General features: G+C 41.1%; 1 protein-coding gene across 1 annotated transcript; it reads right to left on the bottom strand.

The window, feature by feature from the left end:
- Nucleotides 1-2,323: 2,323 nt before the first annotated feature.
- UTP23 (UTP23 small subunit processome component) lies at nucleotides 2,324-7,581 on the bottom strand. Its single transcript, XM_054590077.1, has 3 exons — nucleotides 7,312-7,581; nucleotides 4,873-5,047; nucleotides 2,324-3,471 (listed from the first exon to the last, which is right to left on the bottom strand). The coding sequence occupies exons 1-3, from the start codon at nucleotides 7,497-7,499 to the stop codon at nucleotides 3,088-3,090; spliced, it is 747 nt and encodes a 248-aa protein (XP_054446052.1). The 5' UTR covers nucleotides 7,500-7,581; the 3' UTR covers nucleotides 2,324-3,087.
- Between the last annotated feature and the right edge of the window lie 3,041 nt (nucleotides 7,582-10,622).

The following is a 10,622-nucleotide window of genomic DNA, read 5'->3' as shown; positions in this document are numbered from 1 at the left end:
CTCACCTCACCTCTGTTTAGAACAGTACCCCATTTTTGCCCCTTTGGTAAATTCTTTTCTCCAATATGTCTGCATAATTTAGGTAGGGCTAATCCTTCCCCTCGGGCTCCAGAAAGGACATGTGACTCAGGCCTGGAGGATTGGAATGCTTGTATTAGAACAGGGTCCAGTTCTCATAACACCAGTTATGTGAACAGAGAGAATTCAATGTAAACAAGTATTAATTAGGTACCAAGCTGTTAATGGGTAATTAAATAGGTAAAAAGAACACTTAAGAATTCTGGAGGTAGCGAGTGCAGGAAACAAGGGAGGAAAAGGGAAGAGGTTAGAATTCTAAGACATGGAAGCCGGGCAAGGAGCCCTGTGGAGCTGAAGCCTCTGAGGAGGCAGGCTTGAATCCTTTAGTGCTGACATGTCTGCTCAGAGGGGCCCAGACAGGTCTCAGAAAGAGCAGGCTCCCTCCAGCTAGGGCTGCTATCTGGTTCTCTGGTGGCAGTGGGGAGGCAATAAAGCTGTTGCTGCAAGTGCTACAGACTGGATTTAGGGACCATTGGTAAGTAACTGTTAGAGTGAAGAAACGACACTCACAGGTGACTCACTGGCTGTCAAGGAGTCTCCAGAAGTTCACAGGAAGAAGCGTGTCCTCCCTTCCTCCAGCCTCCTTCCAGGTTCTGCCTCTGGTGCCCCATTGGTAGGACCTAAGGGACAGCAGCTGTCACCGGAGAATCGTGGCTTACAGCGTTCCAGCTGCGGCATCGCCGTACAGAGTACAGAAAAGCGGGCTTAGAACCAGCACGACCCACCCCTTTGGCAGCTCAGCACCCAGATGCAACTTTCTATACATAATATAACTTTCGTAAGATTAAACAACTCAACAACTTGTTTCACCTAACATGATGCAACTCCTGCACACATGACAATGTTCTTACCTCCTTCACAAAATTAAGATGCAAAGTTAACCTCGTTTTTTAAAAAGGATTTATAAAGAAAAAGGAGCAAAAAGAAAATAGTATGTATGCGTGAATACACAATTCTATTATATTGTATATTATGAAGCATATGCATGTTTAATATTATTTATATATTACCTAAATTTTAAGCATTTTAGCATACCAAATTATCTGTGTATTATTTCGCCTGCCTTATCACTTTGTCTACATTTGATTTAATCCTAACTCTTGCCATTATTGATCAATGTTCTTTCCTCACAGGAACTATATTCTTCCCCCCCCCCCCAATACCTTTGCCTTCCTTAAAAAAATGTTCATGCTATTAAGAATTGGTAACAGAATCATGAAATGACCATCCAAACACTAACCTGGCTTGTAAGTAATACAGCCTGTGTTATTCCCAGTGTAGTTAATGCTATGGCTCCACTCTCACCTTAAAAGCCATCTCTGAATTCAACTGAGAATGACATTTCTGTACAAAAATTGTCTCAAATTTAAGAAAAGCCATTCATTTAAGCCATTAATAAGAATTTAATCACATGTCCTTCATACCTGATCATATTTTTAATGGTCCAGATTAAGAACCACTGCTTGAAGGTAGCTCAAAGTCAGGAGCCACTAATCAGTTTCCATTTTTCCAACAGCTTTTTTTTTTTTAAGATTTTATTTATTTTTAGAGAGAAAGAAGAGAGGGGGAGAAACAGCAATGTGTGGTTGCCTCTCACACGCCTCCTACTGGAGACATGGCCCACAACTCAGGCATGTGCCCTGACTGGGAATTGAACGGGTGACCCTTGGGTGCACAGGCCAGCACTCAAACCACTGAGCCACACCAACCTGGGCAACTTCTCCAACTTTACACTTCAATCTTACAGTACAAAAACAGTAGAATTTTAGCTTGATGAATGATTACACAATTGGGGGACTGAAAAAGAAAAGTTTGAGCATTCAATTCCTAATTGAATTGACCCTTTAGATACTTTTTAAATCACATATTCATAGCCAACCTTAAAGAGAATATTATTTTGTAATGTTATTCAAGTAAACATTTACATCTAAAAGAAAATTCCCTTCCTTATTGGACAAATGGAGCTCCAAAAACGCAAATAGGTCCCCCTGCCCCCAACCCAGGACCCTATAAACAATTAAGTTCTACAGGGAAACTGAATGATTTCAACCAAGAATTCTTTATCTTGCTAGTTTATCAGTCCAACAGACACATTGGTTGAGCCTCAAAATAAAAATATAGAGCAAAAGAGAAAACCAAGGAACATTAAAATGAAGAATCTAGGAAAGAGAAGTGAAAAAGTAGATTTTTGGATAAGGGCAAGGAGTACCCAGGTGATAGCTGAGCAACATGCTCAGCAGAAAACCTTTCAATGTCGGAAGATAGAAGGCTCCAGAAGTATCTCCAGGGGTAAGAAATGATCTGACACTACCATATGGGAAACTGTACTTTGAGGTCCTTTACAAAGTTATTAAAATACATGGCAAGATCAAGACAGGTATTAAAATTAGGACATTATGACCTTCTGGAATAACAAAAAAAAATAGTATAAGAAATTCAATCACAGCATGCTATTTGGTTCAGATTATAAAGTTTATAGTCATAATAATAAAAATATTTAATTTAGGATGTATTACTATATTGGAAAAATGCCTGAGTATCATAAGCAAAACTTCCATTCTTTCTGGTAGAAAGTCAATAATAGATGGATCAAAAAGGAGCAGCATATTCATATCATTTGGAAATATAAACGTAAATTCTATAACCCATACATGAGTTGAAAGTTTCCTTCGTGAATGTGAAACAGGGACAACTACTTCTTTTTTTGTCACAAGCCTTTTGACACTATTTGATTGTTTAAACTATTTACATATAATGTTGAAGGGTGAGGGGTGATGATGAGATAGAAAGAGACAATAGATTTACATCAACGAACAATCTCCAAAATCTCCCCAAACAACCTCCTAAACCCATTCATTGTTTTGTTTTTTATTTATAAATAATTTTAGGCAAAGGCTATGGATCAATATTCATTTACAAAAATGTTTTTTTTTATTCTAAGTTCTTTCAGTTTTAAAAAGAAATTTACTTTTCACGTTTGAATGTCTTTCAAAGTATCCAAAGGATTCCTCATCCTTCCGCATTCTCCTTTTCAGAAAGTACTTTTGCGGTTGATCTGTTCCGTATTCTTTTTCTTTTTCTTTTCTTTTCAGAGGCAGATGGTTTTGAATCCTGTGTTTTTTTCTTTTTCTTCAAACAGCTAAGAGGATTGGGGCCACTTACTTTCTTGTGCTTTTTCCTTCTTCTCTGTTCAGGGTTTTTCACTAAACCCTGTTCCTCTTTGAGTTGCTTGATACTTTGCTTCTCATGAACTGAGACAAGCTGACCTGACTCTACTGCTTTAACAAAGGCAATTGTTTTGGGAGAAGGTTTGTCCAAGACTATAGTGTTCTGGATAATAAACATAAAAGGAACTCCAGGCCTTTTCTTTACTTTCATAGATAAATTCTGATCCTATTAAAAAGAAAAATAGAATTATTTAGTTTAAGTATGTCAATTAAGTGAGATGCCTTAGATAAATTTCTAAGAGTGTCAAGAGGATTATATTAAAAATAAGAGATCATAGGTTTTATTTTTCAAATTAGTATGTCTCACTAGTGGGAGTACAATATATTTTATAATAAAGAAAGCAAGAGAAACAAAAACTGAGCACAAATAGTTAAGTGGCAACAATGTGAATTGGACTTAGCAATATTCTAGGATAACAATTTTCAAACTTTTTCATCTCATGACACACATAAACTAATCACTAAAATTCTGTGGCACACCAAAAAATATATTTTCTGCTGATCTGACCAAAAAAATAGATATAATTTTGATTGACTTACTACCACTACTACTAATAGTAATTCCTACCCTTTTTGCTCCAAAATAACTTGTAAAAAAGTCAGGTGCTTATGCTTGTACATACGGATTTCTGGTACCAAGAATTAACCAATCAGACACAATTTTATTATATGATATGAGCAATAACATGCAACTCTGTTATATAACCTATATATTATGGTTCAAGACAGGGCATTCACCCTGGATGGCTACTGTTGTGTGGGCTATTGTCATTTTTTTATTTGATGATCTAAGGGAAAAAGATCAGTGCCCATCAAAGCGGGGGGCAGTGCCCCTGACTAAATAGTCAGGTATTGCACCAGTTGAAAATTGCTGTTCTGGGACTATGAATTACAAACTAATGCAAAGGTAAACATGGTAGGTGGTGTCCCTGGCCTCTGCTCTAATATGCTCCAGGGAGGGTCAAGAATGCTCACAGAGGTTGAGGTAACAGAAATAAAGTCGGAATTAGGTGATTCAGATTCTAGATTCAGCTTTTATGTAATTTCACAGTTCTGAAAGCACATTTAAACAAATCTGTATGAAAGTGAACTTCCTCATTAACATTGGCCCTGAGAGTCTCTCTTCCTCTGCCTCCAGGTCTTTTTAAAAGCCTGAAACAGTTCCATGGTGGTGGTACAGTCTCAAATAATATGAAACATGACTTTTTGAAAAATAGTGTGAATGCAGAAACAGGAAAAAATGTTTATGAACACAAAATGCAAAATCTCTGCTCTACTTACTTTCCCTTCATGAACCGAAACACATATCACATCTCTATGTCAATAATTTTTTTATTCTAAAAAAGGAAACCAGTAATTAAGAAGAAAATCAATATGCTTAAGGTTCTCAAATTCTCTAATGACAAGTGCTTTTATTGATTGCAAATTAACTTAAAAGCTATTATTTTAATAAAGTCGAAACACTTTAACAAACCACTTCCACTAATTTTTTCTGATTATAAATAACTCCATATGAAGTATAAATAGAAATGATTAAAATTGACTCTGGTTTTAAAAGTAGTATCACCTGCGATGCCACAAAATAATGATGAGGATTTCCGTCTTCAACCATGGAGAGCAGACATTCTGATCCACTCACTGCATTCTTGAAATGGGAACAATTTCGTATCTGGCATTTTTGTGCAATCAGTTTTGCGCCATATAAGTCCTTTCCTAACGTTTCTAACTCTTTTAGCACACACCTGAAAAAGAAAATGTTATTAGCAATTAACGATTATAACAGAAACACATTGACTGTTCACATAAAGCTAAGTACAAAAATAATACTTATTTTTAAAAACTAAAACTATACCAATACAGTCTGAATTTGGGAGCCAGAAATCATATAGTAGCTATTCAGTCTTAAAAGACATGGAAAATTCTTACACCAAGTAGAAAGAATAACAAAAATAAGAATTAAAATTTACTGAGTGCTTATTATGTGCCATGCAGCACGCTAATTGATCTTTAATAAATTCTTGCTTAATCTCGAAACAGTTCTACAAAGTTAGGCAGCTTACTTTAAAATTATACTGATTTCAGAGAGATTTCAAGTAATATGCCCAAATTCAAGATAATAAGTGATAACACTGAAATGTGAATCCAAATATTGGATTAGCCAAAAATGTTATTTAAAACTGTTATGGTTTAAAATAAGCTTAAGAGACATAGAAACAAATGCAATTTATGTACCTTGTTTGAACTCTGACTTTAAAAAGCTTTCTTTATGTCTTAATGATACACGCCAAGAATGGACAGAATATGCTTTAAAATAAACCATCAAAAGTCGGGGGGCGGAGGGCAGGGCATGGGATAAAAAGATAAATGAAACAAGATTGTCCGCATTGATAACTGTAAGAGCTGGGTCACAGACGTTTCACTACACTATTCCACTTTTGTGTATGTATGAAATATTCCAGAAGTTGAAATAAATTCTTCAGGAAAAAAAAAAATGCTGTAGTATACCATTTGCTGCCGAACTTGTCAACGTTTTTTATATTACAGCACCATATTAAACACGTTCCTATTTCTATGGCATGGGGGAGGGGCGTAAATGGACAAGCTGCTGACAGCCGGAAGCCACCAACTCAAGCGCACAGGCTGTCCAAGCACTTGCCTGGCAGCCCTGAAAACTATGGGGATCGAACATTCGGCGGCTTCTACCACCCGCCGGAGGCAGTGCTTGAGGAGCTGTGCCTGCGGAGAGCTGTTCGCGGAGCAGCGCTACGTAAGAGCGGACGTCACAGCGTGTGCACAGTAGGAGCACATTCTCGCGTTCTGTGTGTGCCCAGAAAGAAATGAATGTCCGATGCCGCATGTGTTGACGACGGCTACTCACGGGTGTAGTATTATGGGTCGTCTTTCTTTTTCCAAGTAAATATTTTTTAAAGTAACATTCTACAATGAAAAAGAAACCTGCTGATTTGTAAGAGAGTTCTTCGTGACCGAGCCTCGATTTACCTTTCCCCCCGCATCACGCCCACCTGTCCTGTGGGCCCGCATCTCCTGCCCCTGCGCTTCACAACTCCATTCCTTTGTTCCGAAGGTCCTCCCAGCAAGGAACGTCACTTGCCTCTTCCCTGTCACTCAGGACAGTCCTTCCCCTCCGAACTGACCCGTAAGGGGACTCAAATGTTATCTCCTCTATGAAACCCTCACGATCCCCACCTCTCCCCCCTGTCCCCACACGGTCCTATTCTAAGTGTTCCACACGGATGACACGTGGACACCAGACCTGGCGCCCAAGCACACCGCGTGGAAGCTGCCACGCGCACCGTCCTGCCCGCGAGGGCTGGGACTTCGTCCTGTTCCAAGGTATCCTCAGGGGCTACAGCAGCGCTTGGCAGGTGGCTGGTCACTTAAACAAGACAGATGAACAAACAAATGGCCTTGAGCAAAGTCCTAATCTCAAGTCCCCACTCATCTTTTTGGGAATCGAAGATGCTACCTCACAGGGCAGTTGTGAAGCTTGAACTTTTTAAATGTAAAATTAGAAAAAGCCAGGCAAATCACCACCACCATTTAAAAGGGGGCGCTTTCGGTCAGCAACCAATACTCCACATTCAATATACTTCCTCACTCGATACTTCAGCGACCTTATAAGTAGTTAGGGTCGCCTTTATTATACATGAGAAATCCAAAGCTTAGGGAGGTTAAAAAACTTGCCCGACATACCAGAGCTAGTAGGACTGGGTCCAAGCCTCAAAGTCAAGTCGCACTACAAAGCACGTGGTCTTAATCGCCAGGCTAACGACACGTGACTGTTTCAGGGCACTGTATTGTACGTTCTGCCTCCATCGTGGCTATTGCTCCCCTGACCTCCTTAGAACCACCGCTTAACTGTCAACTCCTCTTGGGCGGGGCGCCTTGCACCTCGTGGGCTCGGCAGGGAGGCCGGTGAGCGGCGGCCTCGTGTCTACCACCCTCGCTGGTCCCCCGCGCCACCACCCTCGCCGGCCGGGCCCACCTGGTGGTGCACAGCTGTATCTCCCCCATGAGGTAGCGGGGCAGCTGCTCCCGCAGCTGGATGCGGCCCCGTAGCGCCGCCTGACAGAAGGTACCGTCTAGCAGGATCTGGTACGGCTCCCGGACTCCAAAATTGTTGCGAAAGAAGCCGAGGTGCTTCTTCGCATGTTTCTGCCTCGTGATCTTCATGCCTGGCTTCCCTGGACCGAAGCCCGGGACCACGAAGGGCTGCGAACACCTCCTTCACCGCCAGCTACCAGCGACGCCCGCTTCTCCCGGAAACGAAGCTCCCAGAGTCCCGGAAGCAAAAGCCGCGTCTCCCGGGCCAGCCCTCTGTTTACCTCACACCCAAGCGAGAGCGCGCTTCACCACGGTGCTCGCGCTTTAAGGGGCGTGCCCTGGAGGGCGGAGCTTGCACCTAGGTAGGAAAATCGCTGTGTGCACGAGCTCTCTTGGGGATGTACATGCGCAGTTATGGGCTGGATTAAAGGACAATTAGGGCGCCTTTAGCGCATTAGCGAGCAAGCAGTCACCCTTTCAAACATTGGCCATGTAATAACAGTCAGTGGTAACAGTAAGCCTTAACTTGTTGCAGGCACTATTCTATGTAATTTGGCCTATGTTAGTCCCTCTAATGATTTTAATTCCCAAGTGAGGGAAGGAAAGGGATCCAAGTATATTGGACAACTATGACTGCACAGGTTTGTACTGGTTACCTTCCTGTAGATTAAATATTAAGTACCATTTACAAAGAGCACGTGGTTCTGGAACCCAAGTCTCCTGCCTAAAGTTAAGTCGTTCTTTGCTAAATGCCTCCTTTGCCCCCCATAGGAACTACCCTCAATCAGGAGCAAAATGCCAGGGCAAAGTCCCACTGCTTTGCATCTCTTCCTCCCCTTAAGACCGTACGAAATGGCTCACTTGGGGTATTTGGGGAAGACCTCTCAAGAGCTTTGCTTTCTGAATCAGAATCCTTAAACTAGAGTCTTAGTTCTGCCCTTAACCCAAACCATTTTAACTTTGAACAATTCCCCAAGAAAGCTGGGTTCAGCTTCCAAACTGTCAAATAGTTTGGCCGGACTGGATTGTTTTTAAGAACCCTTTTTACGTCTATAGTTTCTGAGGCAGGAAGACTACATACTGGGTTAGTAACAGGAAAGTACAGAGCTGACTGAAGATTTAGAAATTACTTGGTCATCTTGATTAATGAAGAAGGGAATCAGAAAATCTTGAGTTCCCCGGTGGCTAACTGCCAAGTATCCACTTCAATTCAAGGCAAAATAACCAAAGAATGGGGAGTATGGAATGTCGCAGTTTTGTCCTGGCCTGGAATCTGTCCCAGATCTAGTGTTGGCTAAAGACTGAGAGAAGGCACCAACACAGAAAAATGATTTACAAAGTGATTGAGATGTATTATTTGCACTTGGAGGTTTTATTTGAAGATATAGATTTATGAAATTGGAACTAAGATGTTCTATAATGTCCTGATTTCCAACACAACTCACTTAGATGACTGCTTTCATTTAACAGAAAATAAATTTAGGAATTGGAAGCCATGCAGACTTATTGTAGGATTGGGCTTATGGTTCTTGAGTATAATTACTCACTATTTTACAATTTGAATCCTCTCTTGGCCCCTGCTTGCCAACCCCCCACTCTGACTATGCACCCACCACAGAAAGAGAAATTTGCCACTCGAGGCTTGCAAAACAGAACATTTATAAAAATAGGTTCACAGATTTATCTACTAGCTCCATCAAGTTGGCCACATTTCACTACTAAGAAAAATGTGGTCCAGAACTAAGAATCTGAGCCATATTCTAGTTTTTTAAAATTTACTAACTTACAACAGAATCACTTTCAAGCTCTTTGTTTTTGACAGTGCCATTTGCAGGGTTGACCCTCATTATGCAAACAAGGAGACAGTGTGTAATGGTGAAGATCAAGTTGAAAACAGAGTTTTCTGTTATAGTAGTGTTTCTCAAAACATGATCCTGGGACAGGCAGAGAAAGGTCTTGGTGTGCTTGTTTATAATGCCCATTTCTGATTCAAGTGAGTTCTGAGGGAGAGAGATACGAATCAGAGAGGAAGTGACATTTATTACAATTTCCCCAAGTCGTTATTATATATATTAGTGTTTCTAAAGTACCATTTGCTGTAAAGCATTACTGTTTATCCAATGCAACTTTTTTATTAAGTGGTCCACTGAATGATTTTTGACCTGATACCAAATGACCTAGTAAGGCCACAACCACAGCAGAATATTGCCATTATTGGATGATATATTTAGATATGTTTAAATCTGAGATTTTACTTTCAAATTATATTACTAAAAATTTTAAGTCATTGAAAAATTTTTTGACCTTATAGTGTTACCGAACAAAAGGACCTGTGGGGAGGGGGTGCCCAGATGTTATTACCGAAATGACACCCTCCTTCCCCAGGACCCCTCGGTTGTGGGTCCTTTGCCCGCCACCCTTGGAATTATGGCTCTTAATGGCAGAGTTTGGTGAAAAGGGAAGGAACTATTTATTCAAAAGTTTTACAGGTTTGATTAATGGCTGTCACCCTTACCTCAAAATCCTTTCAAAACAATCACCAGCACACATACCGTCCTGCCTTCCTCCCTTTGCCCAGTTAGGCCAGTCAGGCCAGTCAGGGGTACTGTCCTTCAGAAGAAAAAGAACAGAAGTCCGGTACTTGGGTAGGCAGACCTCTGGCCAGTCTTAGCACCATCCGCTGCGTCGCCGCGGTCTCCAGCTCTTAATCCACAACCATGTGGCACCTTCTCCTGACCCACTAGCAAGAGTCCTTTCTCCCCTTTCCTCCCGCGTGGCCTTCACACTGTGTCCCTTTGTCTCTCCTGCAGGCCGCTGTCTCTCCTCTTTCTTTCCCAGTTACATTCTGTCTTAAGTCTTTGAAACCTTTCTGATTAGCTTTGGTGATATGCAAAATAACCCTCTTTGCATATGAGGAATGAAGCTATCCTGTTATTGACATACAAAATGACTCTCAATGGCCCTGCTCAAGGCTCCCATCCCCCATGGTGGCCTGCCCTGGGGTGGGGAGAATATATTTTTCTTGGACACCCTAATCTCTGGACCCCATTACAAATACCCTTTGCGGGGGGCCCTGGCTGTGCCCCGTTACAATAGTGCAGGATCAATAATTTTCTCAGCATTGATAGTTGCTAGCTTTTTTCTCGGGTCATTTTAGGTCACTAGAATGGACATTTTCCATGCCAAACAGACATTCAGCTAGGTAAGCAGGGGATTAATTTATTTTTCTTCATTTTTTTCATACTCTTCATA

The sequence above is a fragment of the Pteronotus mesoamericanus genome, unplaced genomic scaffold (assembly GCF_021234165.1).
Source record: "Pteronotus mesoamericanus isolate MK-2021 breed Mesoamerican mustached bat unplaced genomic scaffold, CSHL_Meso_final scaffold_174, whole genome shotgun sequence".
Classification (NCBI taxonomy): Eukaryota; Metazoa; Chordata; class Mammalia; order Chiroptera; family Mormoopidae; genus Pteronotus; species Pteronotus mesoamericanus.
This window is presented reverse-complemented; position numbering and strand designations above follow the sequence as displayed.